The 23,664-nt window shown below is 36.0% G+C and overlaps 1 protein-coding gene across 2 annotated transcripts in view; it reads right to left on the bottom strand.

Annotated features, from left to right (window-relative positions):
- EEA1 (early endosome antigen 1) overlaps positions 1-23,664 on the bottom strand; it is a 141,652-nt gene that overhangs the window by 40,867 nt on the left and 77,121 nt on the right. For both annotated transcript variants that reach the window (XM_090273892.1, XM_090273893.1), the window contains 5 exons: positions 20,475-20,813; positions 13,421-13,570; positions 12,840-12,959; positions 4,439-4,642; positions 723-923 (listed from right to left, as the gene is read on the bottom strand). In XM_090273892.1, coding sequence (XP_090130018.1) covers positions 723-923; positions 4,439-4,642; positions 12,840-12,959; positions 13,421-13,570; positions 20,475-20,813 — 1,014 coding nt within the window. The remainder of the gene's footprint in view (positions 1-722; positions 924-4,438; positions 4,643-12,839; positions 12,960-13,420; positions 13,571-20,474; positions 20,814-23,664) is intronic.

Below are 23,664 nucleotides of genomic sequence, written 5' to 3'. Positions count from 1 at the left end.
AAGAACATATAGTTAAAAACAATGGTACCATATAAAGGTATTTTTAAAAATCATACCTTTAAAGTTAAAAAAAAAAGTAAAAATATATTTAACCTGGAAACCTAATGGTATAACATTAAACTACTTTAAACTTCAAAAACAGTAATAACTTCATGGGAAAAATGGTGAAAATAATAGTAGTTTCAAGAAGTATAGTTTGCCAATAGAGAGAGGGAAAAAAAGATAACAGGAAAGCTCAACGAATTGTTTAAAAACAACTTTTACGTAATTCCTATTCCTAGTTTTTTTCCATTAATGAGAGTGGGAGATGGCAGTGGCTTGGGAGTGGGGGTTGAGGGGTGAGAGGCAGGAAGAGAGAGAGAAAAGAAAAAAAATAAGATATTTGATGGCCCTAGCTAGGTGGCTCAGTTGGTTGGAGCATCATCCCATAAAGCAAAAGGTTGTGGGTTCAATTCTCGGTCAGGACACATGCCTAGGTTGCAGGTTGGATTCCCAGTCAGGGCACATACAAAAGGCAACTGATTTATGTTTGTCTCTCACATCAATGTCCCTTCCTCTCTCTCTCTCTCTCCACCTCCTCTCCCTCACCCCACCCCCTTTACTCTCTCTCTAAAATCAATAAATATATCCTCAGGCAAGGATTATAAATAAATAAAATATTTGATGGCCTAAAATTATATTTTATTCATACAAACATATCAAATTGCATAATTCAATATTACCTGCATGTCAAGCTGAGAGACCTTCTCCTTGCTTTCATTTAATTGACTATTTAACTCATCGACACTGGTTTCTAGGGAAAGAACACGATCTTGTGCAGCTCTAAGATGTGCCTTCTGCTCTTGCACCTGGTCATGCAAATCCTCCTGGGCTTGTTTATGGCTTTCTGACTGATTCTTCAGCTTCTCTGTTAGTTGAGATACCTACCACATTAGCAAGACTCTAATTATTAAGGTCACAACTGATATAACAAGAACTAAGAAACCCAAATGTAAGTACCATGAGAATATTAAAGAGCTCTATGATAGGTTATCTCAAAACTTTTTCAAGAATTGTTCATAATTTTCCAGAAAGAAGTAAACATAGTATCTCAAAATCACAAGAAATAACATAAAGTTCAGAGATTCCCACTATTTTAAATCCATCTCTATTGAGCTATAATTTACATGAAATAAAACTAACCCAAATGAATTGTATCATTTGAGATTTGATAAATATATATACTCATTTAACCATCAACCAAATCATGACACAGAACATTTGGATTACAGCAGTTTCCTCCTGCCTCTCTGCAGTCAGGACCCGCCACTCATCCCTAGCCCCAATAATTGACCTGACTGAGTAATAAGAGTTCCTTACACATTCTGGATAGGTCTAAATTGTAAGATATATGTATTATAAATACTTTCTTCTAGTCTATGTCTTGGCTTTTATTTTCATAATGGTATCTGTTGAAGAGTATACATTTGAATTTAGATTAAATTCAATTCATCTGATTTTTTTTGGGGGGGGACATATCTTATTTAGTGTTCACTGAGTTTCATGAATGTAGATTCATATTTTTAATCAAATTTAATTTTTTCAGCCATTCTTTCTATTAATATTTTTCTCCTCCCCACCTTTCTGTTGATACTAATTACATGTGTGCTAGATTACATGATACTATCCCACAGGTCATGAATAAGGCACTGTTCTTTCTTTTTATTCCCAGCCTTTTCTCTCTCTGTGCTTCATTTTGAACAATTTCAATTACCTTCTCTTTATGTTCACTGATAGTTTTTTACTTGCTTAATCGATTAAGCCCACCCAGATCTTTTTTAAAACCTCTTGAACAGTGATTTTCAACCTTTTTCATCTCATGGCACACATAAATTAATTACTACAATTCTGCAGCACACACACCAGAAAATATATTGAATTTTTTACCAATCTGACAAAAAAAATAAAAATAGGTGTAATTTTTATTCATTCACATCAGATGGCTATTGTTGGGTTGGCTGTTGTCATTGTTATTTGACACTCTAAGGGAAAAGAGGTCAGTGTCCCTTACTAAATAGTCATATATTGCATGTTTTAAAAATTCTCATGCACCAGCTGAAAATCACTGCCCTAAAAGTTCCACATAGTTCTGTTTTATTGGTTCCACTTCTATTTCTATTTTATAGCTTTTCTTTTATATCCGTAAGTATATTTTAAGAACTTTTTAGAGTACTTATCTGATGATTCCATCATCTCTCATTTCAGGGTCTCTTTCCATTGAACAATTGTTCTCCTGTTTATAGCCCACATGTTTTCTGGTTCTTAATATGACTAGTAATTTTTTTATATTCATTGTGATAGATCCGGATTTTGCTATCTTCTTTCAAAAAATGTTGAATTTCATTACAGCAAGCAGTTAATGTACTTGTGGTTCAGCTGGATTCTTTTGAGGCTTGTGTTTATGCTTTGTCAGATTGGATGTGCACTAGCTTTTTACTATAGAGCTAGTTTAACGTTACTTCTAAGTTGTGAAATTGCCGGGGTTTCAACTCAGTGCCCCTAAGTGTTCACCCACATCTTTCTCCTCCAACTGGCTAGAACGTGAACATCTTCCAGGCCTGTGAATCTGATCATTTTTCAGCCTGCAGCTCCTAAAAATTATTCACTGCCTGGCATGGAATCCCACCTTTTAAACACAAAGATTAATTCCACCAAAGGCTCAAGAGGATGCCTATGAAGATTTCTCCCCATGTTCTCTCCTCTCTGGTATTCTGCCCTGAAATTTTGAGCTGCCTCAACTTCCCTTCACTTCAGTCTCTCACTCCTCAATTCAGTAAAACTACTGTGCTTTCTAGATTTCTCCAACCTAGACCACAGACTGGAAAATGTCCAAAAGTCAGAGTAGCTGAAAGATTCATTTCATTTGTTTCTCTTCTCTCATTGCACTGCTTGTTGTACAATGTCTAAAAACAGCAGTTTTATACAGCTTTTCCCAATTTTCTAGTTTTTTATGGTGGGAAGACTAAAAAAGTATCAGTTACTCCAACATGGCCAGAAGCAGAAATACGTAGGTTTTTATTTATTATTTTATTTAAAATGCATAGGCTATTCTGGTCATATTTATATCATAAGCAATGTTAAGTTGTATGCTAGTTACAACTAAAAACTAATCTAAAGAATTTTTCATCAAAACTGGTAACCAAGGCTAACAATGAAATTTGAGAAAAAATTCTGTTATACAAGGGGAGACCCCCAAAATGAAATTTATTTATTAAAAATTGTGTATTTATTCTTATATGTTTAAACTTTAGTCACCTTCAAAGTACTCTCCATTTGATACAATATACCCATCGAGACGATTTTTCCATTATTCGGAACAGTTTGGGAACTTGTCGATTTTGATGCCTTATAAGTGCTTCTGCCCCTTTTTGTTTCACCTCTTTTACATTGGCAAAATGTTTCCCTTTAAGGACTTATTTCATCCAGGGAAACAAAAGAAAAAACCACTTGGGCAAGATCAGGTGAATAGGGAGGGTGTGGCACAAAGGTCATGCTATTTTTGGTCAAAAACAGCTGAACATTCATCACAATGTGACAGGTGTGCTTATAAACCACCTGTCATGAAATGTGCAAACATGTTAAGAGTCTTCAAAAAAAATTCACTGAAGCTGAATGCAACCTCTCCCAACACCAGCTGGTACACTGATACAAATGGGGTCTTAGAACACTCACCAGGTCAGGGAAGCCTCTACTACAAGGGACCCACCGCCTAGAAGATAATCCTATTTTAGGGGGTCCCCCTTATAATCTAACACCCAAATTAGAAAAGTGATATGACTAATACTTTAATACTTTCTCCTTAAGATAATTATAATTCTCTCACTGGATAATTCTTTCCCAAAAGAGTGACTATAAATTCTTATCAGTTTGACAATGTATTAAGCTGAATTTTATAAGTTTCTCTTAAACTACATATAAATGTTAGAATAAGGTAACATCAAAATTATTAGTTATATATTCCAAAGACAGTACCAAAAATATAAGTAATCACCAAGTATGCTAACCAATACAGAATAACAACACTTGATAAGTACTTAGAGTTTATGAATATGTTTTTTCATTCTTTTTTCAAAACATAACAAAATTCCACAAGGCAATTATAATTATCAATAACATCTCTACTTTTGAAATGAACTAATAAGGTGAAATGGTTCGCTCGTGGTCACATAGGTAATAAATTACATCCTGGGACATGAACTGAGGTTTCCTTTATCAAATCATGTTAACTTACTTTCACTACAATAGCTACCCACTTTTAACGTAAATGAGATGGTATTTGTCAAAAATACATAATATTTAAAAGTACTAAAATGAACCATAATGAAGAATCATTTAAATAAAGCACTTAAGATTTAGAGAGATAACAGTAAATTTTAGAAAATAGATTTGACAAGCTTACTTGTTCCTGTAATATATGGTTTTTTTCTTGTAGCTGGTTGAGAACAGCAGCCTCTCCTTCACCAGCCTGAATTTTTGCATAAAGATCTTCTCTTTCCTTTTCTAGTAAGGAAATATTTTCTTTACTCTTCTGTAATAAGGCTTCAAGATTCTGTATCTTTTGGTCTTTATCACCAATTTGGCGTAGTACTTGTTCCAAATCATTCTGTAAAGAATTGGAAACTAACCTTAAGAATAGAGAACTTAAAAAGTTATTCCTTAAACATAAAATAGTTGATAATAAAATTTATAATTCAAACACTTAGTCTTACTTTTTTCATTTACTAATGATTACATTTTAACATAGCAAGCTTAACTAAATAATTAGTACTATATAATCAATATAAATCTATGTTATTGATAATAAACCAGAATTTAACAAATAAAAATCTTCAATTAACCGTATTCTCACTGTAACACTCTGACTTCACTGCCTTCTACTCCTCTTGTTCAATCCATTTGAGATACATGGGACTCCTCCTTATTCCTTAATCACACCAGGCACACTCCCACCTCAGAGCCTTTGCACTAATTGTTTCTTCTGCCTGGACGACTTCTCTCACAGTTCTGGCTTATTCCCTCTCCTTCAAATGTTTGTTCAAATGTCACTCTCTCAATCAGGCCTACCCTAACCAATACATTTAGAATTGCATCCTTTCCCAATATCCCCTCTCCTGCATACTTTTTTCTTTCCATAGCACTTATCTATGCTCCACAAAGAGGAGGATTTTTGTCTGTTTTATCCATTGACATATCTAAGACAGATATGCCCTAAGGTATTTGTTGAATGAACAGAAAAATAAGTGACTGCATTCTAACAGACGTCAGAAGACTCACTTCAATATCACAAAAGGACTCTTCTATCAATACATGAAGGGATCCCTCTTCCCCTTTACCAAAGTTATGTTACACAGAGCACAATGCAATAGCGCACATCCAGAATGATGCCCGGTAATGTTTTCAAGTTGTCATACACAGCCTCTGCCTCAATCATTGTAAAAGCCAGAGAGCCTCCACACAGAACAAGGCCCTAACAAGCCCCTAACAAGCCCCTCTGCAAATCGTATCATAACCCACGCCTCCCTGGGAGACAGAACCTGCAGCCACCTAGCATACTCAACAATTTGTGTCAATATCAAAGTATTAGGTCAGTCACTTTAAATGTGCTTCTCACTCCTCTAAGCTTCAATCACTAAATGATGAAAGAAACCTAACCTCTCTGCTCTCATCCCCTTTCTTGCCACTACTGACCCCTCCTTCTCCACATTCCACTCATCTTCTAGAACCACAGGCCTAAGCTTTTTTCCAGTCACTCTTATTTCCAAGGCATAATTGATATGTGTTTCTCCCTTTACATATTCTGATTTGCCCTCGACCCTCTTTGATACTAAGGCTTATTCCTCTGGGAAAACAGGGGAGGCTGAACCTTTCCAGGTTTTTCACCACCACTACTCTCTCCCTTAGTAAAAGTTTCACACTGCTTTGGAGAGTATGTAATTCATTTACTCTGCCCTCTATTCTGTGTTACTATCATCTATAAATCCCTACCTCATTCACTGAAGACTTGAGACCTGATTTAGTCTTTCTCTCAATCCCAATTTCTGTCAATTTCCTGGGAAATACAAAATACATAGAGAATTAAAAGCACAGCCTCAATATTCATATCACCTTAATCCCTATACCTTATTCATTCTATTCAATTCACATGTAGAATCTTGTAATCACCTGAAATTGTTCCAGATGAAAAATTTCACTTATCCTACTCTGTGACCGCAACTTCCTGACTGTCTTCCACTTGCATGACCTCGTTTCTGCTCTTCAATGTCAGAGACATTTACCTCAATTTTCTTCTAGCTTATTTAGCATAAGCCTAGCTTCTCTTCCTGAACCTCTTATATGGGTGTGAACTAACCTTAATTCTTCTTTCAACTATGTTCTCCATTTCCTTTTGCCCCCACATTTCCAATACAGACACACGCACCCCCAAAAAGCTCAAATTTAGGCTAATATTGCAATCTGCTCCCTTCACCTCTATCTTTCTAAGCACTGTCAGAGCAAAAATCACAAAATTCCACATTTGGCCACTACAAATTTTGAGACTCGAATCTCCATGACATATTCAGAATCATCTTATCAATTCTTTCACTTAGTGAGGTTTTCACCCTTAAACATTTCCCTCAATAACTACATAAAAGCTTCAATAGTCTCTCACATTTTTAGTCTCTGCCTGCTTGACATTCAGCTATTATCTCCAACTTTATCAAATAGAGGTGAGGGGTGGATCTTCAAGAACATATACCTTGATTTTCGATCTCCTTACCCATAAAATTACATGTATCCAATTTACCTCTTTTTCAAGTTTCAAAGGATATTCTACAGAGGAGAAGTTCAAATTTACCACCACCCATTGTATCAATGACATCAGAGCTTTTTCTCAATACCTTATTCCTTCAGTCATCTCTTCTCTAACATCCTCAATTAGTCCCTTCCCATCAGCCCCTTTGTGATAACTATAAACACTGTCAGATCTCTCTTATCTCCCAAACACTTCCTAAACCAAGCTCCACTCTAGTTTCTCCCCAATCTTTTTTATAATTCACATTTAAATTTCAAAAATAATACATATTTATTTTCCTAACTCCTTCATCTCTCATTTACTCACCAACCAAAAATCAGACTTTCAACTACATCACTTTATTTAAATTATGTTTGACAAGGTCACAAATTTACTTTTTAATTGCCTAATCTAATGGACATTCTTCATTCATCACACTGGCCATCCCCACAACCCACCTTTGCAGTCTGTTAGCTTCCTCTCTACAGATTCTCCTAATTACTCCTATTATTCTCTCTTTGGGCTGCTCTTCCTCTATTCATCCATCCTTTAAGCACTGGTGTTTCCCGGCGTTTTGTGTTACTAGTTATCTACTTTTCTCATTATACTCTTTTTCCTGGCTGACCACATCTAGTCTAATAATTCCATTTACCCCATATATCCTGATGTCTCTCACAGCTAATATATATAAGCTTTAAATTAATATATCCCCACGGGTGCTTCAAGACATGTCCAAAACTGCACTCATCACATTCCCCTATAACATGTGATGGCCATTTGTCTCATGCTTACTAACACACTTGATGACACCTCCATTTACCATGCCCTCAATGCTATCAATAAGGAAATCATTCCCTTTCTCTCTCATTCCCTACAACTATTAAGTCAACAAGTCCTATTTATTTTACCTCCAAAGTATTGCTTATATTTGTCCCTATGACATTTTTAAACACTTGCTTGAAGATTATTATTTTTCATCTACTACACTGTATTTATTGATCTTTTAACTGATCTCGTGTTTCAGGTTATTCCCTCCCAAATCCATCTTTCACACAACCACAAGAATAACCTATTTAAAAATCGAATCTGGCTATGGCCCTTCTATCTTAAGACCTCCAACACCTTTCTTTTTTTTTCAGCATATTTTATTGATTATGCTGTTATAGTTGTCCCTTTTACCCCTTTGTTGCCTCTGCCCAGTATCCCCTTCCTTCCAGCAACCCACCCTCTTAGTTCATGTCCATGGGTCATGCATATAAGTTCTTTGGCTTCTCTCTTTCCTATACTATTCTTAACATCCCCCTGTCTATTTTGTTCCTACCAATTATGCTTCTTAATCCCTGCACTACTTCTCCCATTCTCCTCCTTCCATCTCCCAGTTGATAAGCCTCCAAATAATATTCATACCTATGATTCTGTTCTTTTTCTGGTTGCCTAGTTTTTTGTTTACTGGGTATTTTTTTTTTTTTTAGATTCAGTGTTGATAGTTGTGACTTTGTTATCATTTTAATGTTCATAGTTTTGATATTTTTCTTTTTCTTAAGTCCCTTTAAAATTTCATATAATAATAGCTTGGTGATGATGAATTCCTTTAGCTTTATCTTGTCTGGGAAGCACTTTCTCTGCCCTTGCATCTAAATGATAGCTTTGCTGGATAGAGTAACCTTGGTTGTAGGTCCTTACTTTTCATCACTTTGAATACTTCTTGTCAGCCCCTTCTTGCGTTCCTTTTGAGAATCAGCTGACAGCCTTATGGGATTGTAGGTAACTTTCTTCTTTTGCTGCTTTTAAGATTCTCTCTTTATCTTTAAATTTTGGCATTTTAATTATGATGTATCTTGGTTTGGTCCTCTTTGGGCCCAACTTGTTTGGGACTCTCCGTACTTCCTGGACTTGTATGTCTATTTTCTTTGCCAAATTAGGGTATTTTTCTTTCAATATATTTTTTAAAAAGTTTTCAATTTTGTGCTCTTCTTCTTCTCCTTCTGGCACCCCTATGATCCAGTTGCTGGTATGTTTAAAATTGTCCCAGAATTTCCTAAGCCTCTCCTCATTTTTTTGTATTCTTGTTTCTTTTTTCTGTTCTCCGGTTGAAAGTTTATTTCTTCCTTTTGTTCCAATTGTTGATTTGAAGCCCGGCTTCCTTCCCTTCACTGTTAGGTCACCATATATTTTTATTTCATTTGTGCAAACTTCATGTCTTCCTTTGTTTTTTTGCCATACCCTATGAGTTCTCTAAGAATCCTTATCACCAGTGTTATCAACTCTTCATCTGATAGGTTGGCTATCTCTGTTTCATTTAGTTTTTTTCTGGGGTTTTGTTCTGTTCTTTCATTTGGGCCATTTTTCTTTGCCTCCTCAATATGGCAGCCTTGCTGTGTTTGCTTCTGTGTATTAGGTAGAGCTGCTTTTACTCTCTCAGTAACATGGCCTATGTAGCAAAGGTAGCAGGAAATTGTGTGGGGCGGAGCCTTAAGTAACTGCCAGGGCAGTGACACCCACTTCACAGCTTTGTGGCTCTGTTTGCAGTGGGTGGCTTGGAGAGGGGACAGTGCCACAGCCTGGCTTCTGGCAATTTGTCCAGCACTTGCCCTGTTTCCAGTCACTTCACCCACTTCCTGTACGCAATTGGTGCCCTTCCAGTTGCTGCCCTGGGATTTGTGTATGTTCTAAGGCCTTGTGGGCCCTTTAAGTGGCAAGAATCAGGCAGTTTCTTCCACCGCCACAACCCCCACTGGTTTTTCAAGCCAGAGGTAACTGGGGTTTATCCTCCTGATGGTGGAACCCTGGGCCGTGTGGTCTGGTATGGGCTGGGATCGCTCAGTCCCAGGGTACCCCTCCCAGTTCTCACACCACACACGAATGTGCGACCACCTGTTCCATTGCACGGCGGCCGCGGCCTGTCTGAGCCACACCGCCTCTCTGCCCCATCTCAGTGACTCTGGCCCTCCTGCCCGTCTAGGTGAGTGTGGCTTCTTTTAGCCTTTGGTTGTTGGACTTCCATACAGCTCGATTTTCTGAATTTCTGGTTGTTATTCTGAGATCTGGTTGTAATTCTTTCTGTGGTTGCATGAGGAGATGAAGAGTGTCTACCTACACCTCTGTCTTGACTGGAGGTCTCTCAACACCTTTCTATCTTCAAGAAAAAATGTCCCAGAAGGCCTTTCATAAACTTACACATATCTAATGCTCTGGCCTTTTTTCTAACTAATTTCTCAATTACATTCAAAGCTCCAGCAAAACCTAATAGTTCAGCTCACACCAGTTTCAGTATCCTTGCGCTTGTCACTTCTTGCAGTATACGCCTCACTGCCGCCATCTATGCAACCTGGGAACATTCACGCGTTCTTTGCAACTCAGACTGCCACTTCTAAGAAGATTTTAATGACTACTCTTTCCAGACTCTGTTAGATCTGTCTTCTATGCTACCATTATAATTTTATATACGTATATACACCTAGAATTAAGATCATTACATTTCTTTAATTAGTTTTTAGGACTTCTCATGTTTCCATGAGAGACTTTGCATGGCCTCTTCACCATTCTTTAAATGAGAATTTAACTAATTGGAAATTTTGGATAAAAGACCAAGCACATTAAACTCACCCCCTTGTTTCTCCTCAGTCTAATAGACAACCTGTCTCTAAGAAGGTGAAAGGCTGTCATTTCCAGTTTTGCCTGTGACTGGATGAATACATTTTGTGGGGTACAGTATTCAAATGCCCACTTGCTGCAGACCTGCACAAAATTCTCTCTCATCTTAACCATCCTGCTTCTTTCCTACCCTTTCGAGTAAAATCCTACAGTCACCCATGTTCATCTGATCAAACTTCTCTCTTCCCATTTTCCTTGAACTCTCTCCATCGGGCTTTCAGTTCTCATTTGCTATCCAACTTGAGCTTGTTAATACCATCAGGACCTCTCCATGTAGCCAAATCTACTAGCATTCTCAGTCTTCATCTTGTTGTCCTCCATCCTTCTGACCATCCAGGCCAAAATCCTTGGAATCATCCTTGACTTGTTTCTCAATGCCCCTCATTAATCTATCAGTAAGTCTGTTAATTTTACCTCTGAAACACATCTAGAATCTGGTCACTTCTCACTACCTGTACTTTTTCCAACCTATATCATTTTTTTTTTAAATTTTTACTGAATTTATTTATTGGGATGACATTAGCTAATAAAATTATATACCAATTCTTATCTGGATTATTGTAGTAGTCTCCTAGCCAATTTCTTTGCTTCTATTCGTGTGCCCCTACTGTCTACTCTCAACACAGCAGCCAGAATAATCCTGTGAAATTATAAGTCAGATCATATTACTCCCTTTGCTCTGAACCCTCCAATGATTTCTCATCTCACTCAGAGTAAAATCCTTAAAATTACCTAAGTTGGGGCTCAACATGTTCTGACCCTCTATGATTTCTCTAACTGTGTCTCCCTTTAATACTTTTCATTGTTCACATCATTCCAACCACTGGCTTTCTGATATTCCTTACATATGCTCCTGCCTCAGAGCCTTTTAATATACTGATGCTCTTCTCTCTGATATTCAGATGGCTCACACCCTTCCTTCAGGGCTTTCATCTTCTGAGAGAGGCCTTCCCTGGCAATGCTATCTTACACTACAGTCACTGACTTCCAGCTCCCCAGATACTTCCTACTCCCCATCCCTTTTATCACCTCTAGCACTTATTACCATTTAATACACTATATATTTTGCCTATTTACCTTGGCTATTGTTTGTCCCTCACTAAGCTCTATGAGAGCAGATATTTCTATCTGTTTTTTCACTGTCATATCCACAAAATCACTTCCTTGGCTAAGAGCAGACATTAATTCGTATTTGTTGACTGAATGAATGAGAGAACAAAAAATGAACATAGTATTTTGATCCTTGTCCATGTGACTTCCAAGCCACTCTCCAAATTCAGAAGGAAAATAGAGGCATTTTACTTACTGCCTCTTTTAAACTCCAACATTATTTCTGTGTGCACAGCTTTAGATTGCCATTTCCCAGAAGGCAGCACGTGTCTTATTCATCTCTTTATTTTCAGTGTGTACCACAGGACTTGACATATAATGCTCAATAATATTCAATGAATTAATAAAAGATTGAAGGGATAAGTGAATATCAAAGTTGAATTCATTTCAAACATTTCGGTGCCCTCTTCCCCTCACCATAACAAAACAAAAATTTAACCTTTTTAAATCTTCTAAGCTATTCTGTAGAATCTGTATAAATTTAACCAATCACTTATATCTTCTATACCAACAATTCCAATGTTTGTATGATAGTTCTTTTTTTTAAAGATTTTATTTGTTTGTTATTAGAGAGAGGGGAAAGGAGGGAGAAAGACAAGGAGAGAAACATAGATGAGTTGCGCCTTATACACCCCCAACTGGGGACCTGGCCCGCAACTCAGGCACATGCCCTAACCAGCAATTGAACTGGTAACCTTTTGGTTTTCAGGACAACGCCCAATCCACTGACTCACACCCCAATCGGGGACAATGTTCATATGATAGTTATGAAGCAGAAAAAGACATGACCACAAACACTAAGTTCTACTGTAGGAAACACAAAATGCTCTTTTTTTAACTGGGCTAACTAAATAAATCAGAAAATTTTATTCATATCTTTTCAAATAAATTATTTAAATACACCTGAAACTAATATATTGTAATGTCAACAGTAATTGGAAAATAAATTAATAATAATAAACCATATTAAATAATAATATATTAAATAATTTAAATGTTTTATTTAATTAAATCAATTTAATATACATTTAGTTAATAAATAAATTTAATTACTAAGTGTTTTAACATAAATTTACTTAAAATATTTTAGAGAAAATTTTCAACATAGAAATCAAAATAAAAAACATTCTCTGATTATCCAGATACTAAAAATGATCAAAATTCTTCATAATTAATGATTCTGCATCATCTAGTTTTACCACAACAGAAGAATAATAATTTGGCTAATTTTGTTTAAAAGGCTAATGATTCAAATAATATTTACCTGAGCTTCTCGAAGTTTTGCTGTAGTTGTTTGCTGAAGAGCTTGTTGTTCTTGATGTTGTTGCTTTGTTTTCTCTAACTGATGCTGCAATTCTGTGGAATTTGTTACTTTTTCCTTCAACTTAAAAAAATGTAGACTGTCAGTTGATAACTTAAAGGCATAATGCTATCATTCATAAATTAACTGGCACTACTTCAAATCTCACAATTCTTAAGTCTGAACAGAAAACTAAATTCAGACAATATATAAAATCAGCCTTAAAAGCAGTATCTCATTACTTGTAGAATCTTAACATCATGATTAAGAAACTATTCCCTAGGAATAGACTCTCATCCTGAGAAAAATACAATTCTTTCTCAAGGTTCATATTTACTTTATTATTGTGTTTTGTATACTAATATGATCACAGAATTAATTGCATACAAACTTTTTGTAATAACAATCAAAATTACAGTATCAATATTTGTTTTATTTTCTATAACAATCATAATTATACAGAAAAGAATGAATTATAATATTCAAGATGCCTCAAATCTATCAACAAGTTTGCTAACATAGACTCATTTGAAATGCTAGCTTACCTGTTCTTCCAAACGGGAAAGTTTGAGTTGTAAATCAGCCACTTGCTGTTCTTTATCCATCAACTTCTCACTTGAAAGCTGTCTCTGTTCCTTCAGCCTGCCATGGGCTTCCCCCAGTTGGCGTTCTGTCTCCAGAAGTTTGCCATGTAACTTTCAAAGAGAAAAAAGGTAAATACATATGTATAAAAACATGCACCACCATCACTACCACCACCTAGTTTCTAAACAATGTTTTATTTTTCACCAATGTAAGTACAATATCATAATTTTCATGACCCAATATAAATTTAATCACATAAATTATGCTAAATCACATAAAATTGTGATTAAACATCACACTTTCTGATTTTCTTGCTCTCTTAAAAAAATACAGTGAATCAGAGGATCTTGTTTGGACATAAGTATTGGAATCACTTGAAGAACTTAAAATAATAAAGTGAAAGTTAAAAATTAAGACACTTAGGGAACACTCAGACCTATACCACAGTAACTTTTTTAAACATTACAGCGATTCTTGTTGTTTTTCCATAATTATGAACCACCACAATTGACTTCTTACAATGGGTATTAAAGAGAATGCAAAGCATTCCAAAGTCCTCAAAATGCCATATAATTTCCAAATAAAATATAGCAAAGGAACTTTTTTAAAAAATATTGGGTGACCCTCATTCACTAACTCTAAAATTGTCACCCAGTTAAAACTAAAGGAGAAATTAGCCTTGGATCTAACTATCACTTTCTCAAATTCATTATTTTTTTTCTAACATCACCAGAAATAACATCTACTTTCTCTTGGGATGTGGGCGGGGGTGGGCAAGGGCAGAGCCATTAAAAAAAAAAAATACAAGTTTGTATTAATTTCAGAAGAATCACTGCACAAGTGCTGGGAGCATAGAACAAAAAGGAGTGGCATGGAGATAAGAATGCGGGATATTTGGCAGGGCTTGGACACTGAGAATGTCTGACACACCAGCCTCAAAACTCAAAATAAATGCATATGCCTCAGCAAAATTTAAAAATTAAAAAAAAAATTTTTAAACCATGGTAAGGAAAAAATAAAGCTCTATAAGAAAAGTAGACACCCACTATTTTCTTATGCAATGAAACAAACTGTGACTATCAAAATATATCCTATCCTTAATTTTTTAAAAAGTTAATTTCTAAAGTAAAACATGCTTCCATCAAACTAAAACAGGAATCAATAAGTTAAAGAGAATGAATTTATTTTATCTTCATCCTTAGCCAGCACCCTAACATCTGTGTCCTTTTTATTCTTCTTCAAAATGCAGTGAGTTAGCATTATAATAACTACCCAAATATTCTCCTCACTAAAAAAAGCTACGCCCAATACTGAAATGTGAAAGCAAAGAAGGCCTTCAAAGTAAACTCATATTTCAAGCACCTAAGTGCTCAATCTCTTACAAACAGGCATCACCCATGTCTAACTCCTGAACTTGCTGAGTAAGAATCGCCTGCTAGCAGTGTTAATACACAGATAATCAGACTTCTTCCCTAGAAGTTTAGACTTGTGATATTTAGATTCAAGAGAGTTCAGAAATCACTTGCCAAAAAGCAACACTTTAAAAAGCAGTAGTTTTTGGTCCTGGCCAGGTAGCTCAGTTAGTTAGAGCATCATCCCGATACACAAGGTTGTGGGTTTGATGCCTGGTCAGGGTAAATATCAGAATCAACAAACCAATGTATAAATAAGTAGAACAACAAATCAGTATTTCTGCCCCCACCCCTCCCACCTTCTCTAAAACAAATTTTTAAAAATTTAAAAGCAGTAGTTCTCAATCACAACTCCCCAGGACAATCACAGGGGAAATTTTAAATATACCAATGCCCAGGTATATGTCAGAGGTAGTGATTTAATTGGATCAAGAGTAAGGCCTAGATATTAGTATTTTTTTAAATTTTCCCAGGTGATTCTGATGTGCAGATAGAGTTTAGAACCACTGAATTAAAGATGACTATTGCTCAAAAGTAACTAAAGGTGGTGAGAGAAAAAAGGATATGTATTTTTTATAACTTCGTCATTCATTACTGTACGATTTCTGCTAAATCCTTGAACTCTAATAAAGAAATGAATCTCAAGCCAAAGGTGCCCAAGAGTGGAAGCATAATGATGCTATACCATTTCAGAGTAAATATGATAAAGAAAAAGAGGTTAAATTAAAAGTAAAAAAAGAGAACAGACTGATAGCTGTCGGAGGGGAGGGGATTCGGTACTGGGTGAGAAGGGTGAAGGGATTAAGCACAGAAAAGAAAAGAAAGACTCCTGGACACATAAAATAGCACGGTGATTGCCAGAGGGAAGTGGGGTATGGGGAGACAGAAAAAGAGAAAGGGGGGATAAGTGGTGATGGAAGAAGAGTTGGGGTGGTAAACACACAATACAATGTACAGATGATGTACTGTAGAACTGTCTGCCTGAAACCTGTATAATTTAATCAACTGTCACCCCGATAAACTCAATTAAAAAAATTAAAAGTAAAAATAACACACATTGGAATTATTAATAGAATGGCCTATCTTAAAGTCACATTTTGAGATACATACATATATGTATACGTTCTTTAGGAAATTCAGTTTTGTAAACTTATATACATAACTCTTTCTTTATTATATTCCAATAATGTTTACTATGTGCCAGGCCCTATTCTACATGATTCACAAGTAGTAACTAACTTAATCTTTGTAATAACCCTATAAAGACAGTTCCAATATTATCCTCATTTCATAGATGGGCAAACTGAGACACAAATTAAATAATTTGCCCAAGATCAGTGTGTAGGCCAGAGAACTAGAACCTTGGCATTTTGTTCCTAAATCCATAGATAAACCACTATGCTATTCAAGATCACATGTTAGATAAATTTTAAAAGTAAAATTGATGACATCTAATCTTTTAATTAATAAATCATTATCTGCACAACTGTGGCTATTTTAGAAGTGCTCATCAACATAAATATGAAGAACATAGTTTACTTTAAGCCCTTTGTTGACAATTGCCAGCTATCTAATTTTGTGAGCACCGAAATGAATGTTGAGTATGATACAGTGGAGAGCAAAACAAACCCAGTTCTTGCCTATATCCTTTAAGGATATTGAAAAAAAAATGTTTAAGGTGAGGTTCGCTTCCATTGTTCTAACAAATATTTTTACTGAAAGCCCTAAGTATAGAGGCTGATAAGAGCATAGAATAAAACAAATTCCTCATATTAAGGTGTTCACAGTCCAATGGGATTGTAGATAATATGAAAGTAAACAAAAAACTAATATACAATATAAAGTGTTAAAGAGAACAAGAAAGAAGAAGCTTGCTGAAATAAAGAAGGGATCAGACTATATGGGAAATGAGCTATTTAAATAGGGTCATCCCAGAAAGCTTTATTGAGAAAATGACACTTGAGCCACCCTTGTGAAGAACTGAAGTCAAGAATACACTAAGAAGAAAACACAGGCACAGGACCGATGGCAGGAAAGGACTTGAAGTGTTGATGCATTTGAGGAACTGAAAGAAGGCCAACATGACTACATAGCGGCAAATGAGTTTGAAGACACAGTGTGGGCCATATTATATACAGAGGCTTACATACCAAATTAAGAAAGACATTTGGTTTCAATGCAAAGCCACTTTAAGCAGTGTCAAGCAGAGAAATAAAGTGATATCCTTCATGTTTTAGAAAGATGCCTCTGACTTCTATATGAAGAATAGCTCAAGGAGGTCACTAGAAGAAGGGAAACTTGTAAGAAGGTGAATACAGTAGGCCAGGTCAGCAATGACGGAGGTTTAGGTTAAGGGTGGCAGCAGTATAGATGAAAAGAAGTGGACAAATTTTAAGCATACTTTGATGGTAGAATCCAGGCAGTATGAAAGAAAGAAGATAAATGGTATCACCTCAAGACCTCTATTTTGTATAGAGCTGTGACTAAATCCAATAATTACATTTTCAAGTTTTTGTATGAAAATATGTTTGAGTAGGTTCTCAAAAATTCCTAATGCTCTTCTATCCACTGACAACAAAATAAAGCCCAAATTCTTCAGCCTGTCATTCAAGACCCTACATAAAAATCCCAAATGCTCTTCAACAATAGTCCACTCCTATCACACGTACCCTATTCTAAGAGCAAATCAGGGTCACCTCCTGGTTCTTACAATACTTTCTTGCCTCTAGTTTACTATCACTAATCCTTTTGCCTGGAAGCCCCTCCTAACTTCAAACTGCTACTTGCCTAAATCTATCCAACATTCACAGTTTCAAGCACCATTTCTCTCTTACACAAAGCTTTTCCTGATCACGTAACTTGTCAAAATAATTATACACTATGAAGTACAATGGACGAGGCAGGGGGGAGAAAAACAGGAGAGGAACTCTTCCAAATTCTCATAGTATTTGGGAGCATTTTATTATAATTTCATGTTCTTTGGTATAGAATAGTACTTGCCGTATCCTCAATGACATTTACATAATTATTTAAGGTAGGTACTGTGTCTTTTTTCATTTCTGTATCTCCTAACGATAAGGCATGCTGTTTTTTAGAAACCATGAATGCCCAGTTTGTTTATCTGAACTATAAGTCAAATACATAAGTTATTTTAAAGTTACTCACTGCTATCTCCAAGCCTCTGTTTCCTTCCATTATGAATGCCTGCATTTATTCACTTACTCACTAAAACATTTGCTGATAAACAAGCAATGAGCTAGGTAGTGAAGATAAAAACTCTGTACCCAAAGAGTTAAGAGTTTAGAGAAGACATATGGTAATATAACTATACTATAGTAAGTAAAACAATCAAGATATGGTCATGCTTAAGCCATCTTTTGGGGGAGATTAGAAGTAGCACTGTTTGGAAACAGATTTCTAGAAATGTAACAAGTAAAATGACTATTATTTATCAAGTAGAAGAGGAACAGGAAGACAGAAGAATTGATGCCACAAAAGAAAATATCACTACCATTTCAGTGAAAAGAGTTGAACACTATCAAAAAACTGGCTGAGGACTTTATTCTTCCCCAAATTTCCATCTTTCAATCAATTTTTAATGTTATCTGTAAAGAAATAACTAGAATATATAGCTTAAACATTAAGTTAATGGCAAAGTCAAAACTTGCATTAAACTGCATAAAACCTGCAATAACATCATCTGATACATCATTTATCTATAAGAAATAGCTGTTAGCCTGAGAAAGAAGAACAAAGTTGAAAGAATCACAGTACCTAATATCAAACTATACTACAAGGCCATAGTAATCAAAAAAGCCAGGTACTGACAGAAAAAGACACATGTATCAATGGAACAGAAATAGAGAGCCCAGAAATAAACCCACACCTTTATAGTCAATTAATAGTTGATAGAGGAAGCAAGCACATACAGTGAGCTCAAGATAGTTTATTTAAAAAATGGTGTTGGAAAAATTGAACAGAAAAATGAAAAATGAAACTAGACCACCTTCTTATGCCACACACAAGAATAAATTCAAAACAGATCAAAGACTTAAATGTTAGTTAGACCTGAAACCATAAAAATCCTAGAAGAAAATATAGGCAGCAAAATCTTGGATATTGCTCGTGACAATTTTTTATTAGACATATCTCCCCAGACAAGGGAAACAAAAGAAATAATAAACAAATGGGACTACATCAAACTAAAAAGTTTTTGCACAGTAAAGGAAATCAACAAAATAGACAACCAACAGAATGAGAGAACATATTCACCAATACATCTGATAAGAGGTTAATTTCCAAAATTTATAAAGTACTAACAAAACTTAACACCAAAAAACAAACAACCCAATTTAAAAATGGGCAAAAGACCTGAGTAGACACTTCTCCAAACAGGACATACAGGTGGCTAACAGACACACGGAAAGATGTTCAATATCACTAATCACCAGAGAAATGCAAATTAAAACCACAGTGAGATACCATCTCACACCTGTCAGAATGGCTATGATCAATACATCAACAAACAATAAGTGCTGGCCAGGATGTGGAGAAAGAGGAACCCTTTTCCACTGTTGGTGGGAATGCAGACTGGTACAGCCACTGTGGAAAGCAATATGGAGATACCCAGAGATTGCACTTCTGGGAATATATCTGAAGGAACCCAAAATGTTAATTTGAAAGAACATAAGCACCCCTATGTTCATTGTAGCATTATTTACAATTGCCAATTTATGGAAACAGCCCAAGTGCCCATCAACGGATGAGTGGATAAAATGACTATGGGACATTTACACAATGGAATACTACTCAGCAATAAAAAAGAAGAAAACTTTACCCTTTCCAACAGTATAGATGGGCCTGGAGAACATCATGCTAAGTGAAATAAGCCAGTCAGAGAAAGACAAATACCATGTAATTTCACTCATATATGGAATCTAATGAACAAACTGAACTGATAAGTGAAATAGAGACAGACTCATGGATGGAGAGCAGATGACAGCTAGTGGAGGGGGAGTTAGGGGATAGAGATACTGAGCAAGAAAGAGAAAGGACTCATAGACATGAACAACAGTGTGGTGATTACTGGAGGGAAAGGGGTCTAAGGGGACTAAATGATAATGGAAAAAATATATAATAAAGATTAAATAAGTAAGATTAAATATGTTAGAACTAACATATTTTCTTCTTTTAAAATACCTAATTTTTATATTTTTGGCTGAAAAATAATTAATTTGGAATATTTAGAAAGAGAAAAAAGAAACAAGTTTTTTAATTAAAGAATTGTCTACAATTTGAATTACAAAAGCTAATACCTACTCAGAGTACCTACCATGAGCCAGGTACTATCCCTAAGCAATTATATGTATGAAGTCATAAACACTTCACAACATTACTATATGATAGATAATATCATTTTTTCTCCTTTTAAGTAAAACTAAAATGAAAGGAAATGAGATATGACTCAATACTACAGTTGTGAAAAGTTAATTTTTTCAAATGACAATTTTTTTAATGAACCATATTATGATCAAATAACCATCAGGCACACTAAGAAGAAACCACAGGAGGAATTAGAATAAGTAAAAGTAACACCTCTTACTTGATTGATTTCACTTTGGAGTTGTAAGCCATGCTGCTCCTTTTCTTCTCGCTGTTGTTGTAGCTGTTTAAACTCTGCCTTAAGATGCTGGTACTTGGTCTCCACTTCTGATAATTCTTCTTTGAGCTTTTGAGTAGCTTCTCCCTTTTCTCCTAATTCTGCCTGTGTTCTCTGCAGTGAGGTTTCACATGCAGATAATCTCGACTGAAGCTGTTGACAATCTAGGTCTTTTTGATGAAGGCTTGCTTGTATATTCTTCTTCATCACACATTCATCATTATGTTTCTCTTCTAACTGAGTATAGTCGAGTTCTTTCTTCAGCAACTTTTCAGTCAAGTTCTGAAATACCAATTTAACAATTTATTTTTTCTAATATTTTAATTATTCTAATTATTTAAATAATTTATACAGCAGTACCATCTCCAATTAAAAGTTTTAGTTAATATAATATAAAAACAGTGAAACTATTCTAGTATATTCGGTAGCTTGATTTTAATTAACTATTTCTATATAAATTTTGAGCAAAATCATATGCTTAAAGCTACCACTATAATACTGGTTATTGTAAGAGACCAAATTATTTTTTGAGTCTCACTTCTCACCCCCTTTTCCATCCTTATTTGCTCTTTTTCCAATAATTCCAGTATTAACGTGCTCATAGACCAAAGCAGGGGCCAGATGTGGCCAGCAGTTAATACTGCTTTGTATTACCACATATTGCAAAGTGGTAAACTGAGGTGAACAGGACAGAACAGTGGTCAAAAGCATGTTTAAATCTCAGCTTTGCCACTGACTGGCTGTGACACTCAACCTCTCTCTTTCCTCTTCTGCTAAGAAGTACTGTTATACCCATTTACCTCTTAGGATTGATGAGTATTAAAATCATTAATAGTGATTAGACCAGTTTCTGTTGTTTAGAAAGTGCCTCAGTGAATGTTTGTTTTTGTTTTTATTTGTTAAGCATTGTGATACAGGACTGGGTCAGGACCAAGGTGGAAATCCTTCTAACTTACTGCCTACTAACTCAGGAAAGGCTTTTGTAGAAGGAATAACTTTTTTGATTAGTCGGTAAGGATTCTAAGGATCATTTTACATGGCAGAGGGGTAAACGACATTTTATTTTGAGAGCTAGATATACAAGAGGCATGGGAACATGTAAGAACACAAAATACGAAATGTACGAGATGTTCTTTTAAAGAAATTTTAATTATCTTCCACCTGTGCCATAAAGCAGGTAGATTTTGATTAATTTTTTAGGACAAGTGACTTTTAAACAGTCTATGGTTGTTATGTAGTTTTGCTTCTTAAAAAGTGAAGCTGTCCGAGGGGGTCATTAATTTATAAAATTGATGGAATGACTTCCTTTAACAATGTGTGTGTGTGTGTGTGTGTGTGTGTGTGAATATATACATACAATCCGTGCTTCATTACTTGACCATACACCTCAAGGTATCAATGTCAAACCACGTCCATTATTAATAGTATATTATTTCCAAAAGGCATAATCAATTACACTGAGCACAAACATCCACTGCATGTACACATCCTCATCAGTTTCTAACAGGTAGACTGCCAACCCTGGTGAATTGATATAACTACTTTGGAAAATGGTTTGGGGGTCACCTAGTAAATTTGAGCACATATGCAGTCTACAAAGAAAATTCACTTGGGAATATATAACAAAAAAATTATTGAAGAAATGCATAAGATTTACATGTGAATATTCATAGTTGCAATACCTGTAATAGCAAGGAAAACAATATGAACAAATAGGAAAAAAACATGGATCACTTCTGCACTCCAAAGAATAATATAATTATCACATGAAAAAGAATTTTCTGTGTTTAAATTATAAACCAAGTTTTTTTGTTTTTTTTTTCATGAAACACCCTTTTTACTGGAAATAATAAAAGACAAACTAGATGATTCAGACTTGGGGAGGAAGAGAACCTGTGACTTAAAATAACTGAACTGAGACTTCCGGTCAAGATGGAGGCATAGGTAGACACACTGTATCTCCCCCCACAAGTAAGAAGAAACACAACTACCTCAAAACTAGAGACAACCAGAAGTTCCAGAAAATCGAGCTGCATGGAAGTCCAACAAACAAAGATATAAAGAAGAAATACTCATCCAGACAGGTAGGAGGGGCGGAGCCAGGATGAAGAGGATGCGGTGTGGTGGCAGCAGCGGCGGTGGCGCCTGTGGTGGTGGTGGCGGCGGTGGCAGCAGGCCAGCAGAAAGTGTAGTCACACATTTTTAAAAATAGGGAGAGACACCTGGGGAGTGCTCCCAGCACCAGACCAGACCACACAGCTCATGGTTTCAGCACCGGGGAAAATAAAGCCTCATTGCTTCTGACTATGCAAACCAGTGGGGGTTGGGGCAGAGGAAGAAACTGCTGGTCTCTCAGCAGAGTCCGCTTTTGTAAAGGACCCCATGGTCCTAGAACATCCACAGACCCACCCACCCTGGGAACTACAGCCAGGGCAACAGCTAGAGAGGCGCCAGTCCCATATGAAAGTGGGAGAAGTGCCTAGGAAAGGGGCAAGTGCTGAGCAAGTGGCATTGTTCCCTCTCAGATCCCTCCCCCACATATAGCGCCACAAGATGGTGAAACAGGCTGCCCATACTGACGAATACCTAAGATTCTGCTCCTTACAACGTAACAGGTGCAACAGCTCACCTAAGACACAGAGACAAAAAACACAGGAGCCTATCAAGATGAGACAGAGAGGTATGACCCAAGAAAGGGAACAGATCAAGGTTCCAGTGGCAGAAAAAAGCAATGAGGAGATAGCCAACCTAACAGACGTAGAGTTCAAAACACTGGTGATAAAGATGCTTACAGGCTTGACAGATATGCTTAAGTATAGCAAACACATAAGGGAAGAAGTAAAGTCTATGCTAAATGAAACAAAGGAAAATCCACACAAAACCAATGGTGAAGGGAAGGACGCCGGGGTTCAAATCAATGATTTGGAACATGAAAAAAGAAAAAGCAGTCAACCAATACAGAACAAGGAAACAATAATTGAAAAAATGAGGAGAGGTTTAGGAACCTCTGGGACGACTTTAAACATACCAGCATTAGAATCATAGGGGTGCCAGAGGAGAAGAGGAAGAACAAGAAATTGAAGACTTACGTGAAAAAATAATGAAGGAAAAGTTCCCAAATTTGGTAAAGGAA

Source organism: Furipterus horrens, unplaced genomic scaffold (assembly GCF_987537825.1).
Source record: "Furipterus horrens unplaced genomic scaffold, mFurHor1.1.pri manual_scaffold_4, whole genome shotgun sequence".
NCBI lineage: Eukaryota > Metazoa > Chordata > Mammalia > Chiroptera > Furipteridae > Furipterus > Furipterus horrens.
This window is presented reverse-complemented; position numbering and strand designations above follow the sequence as displayed.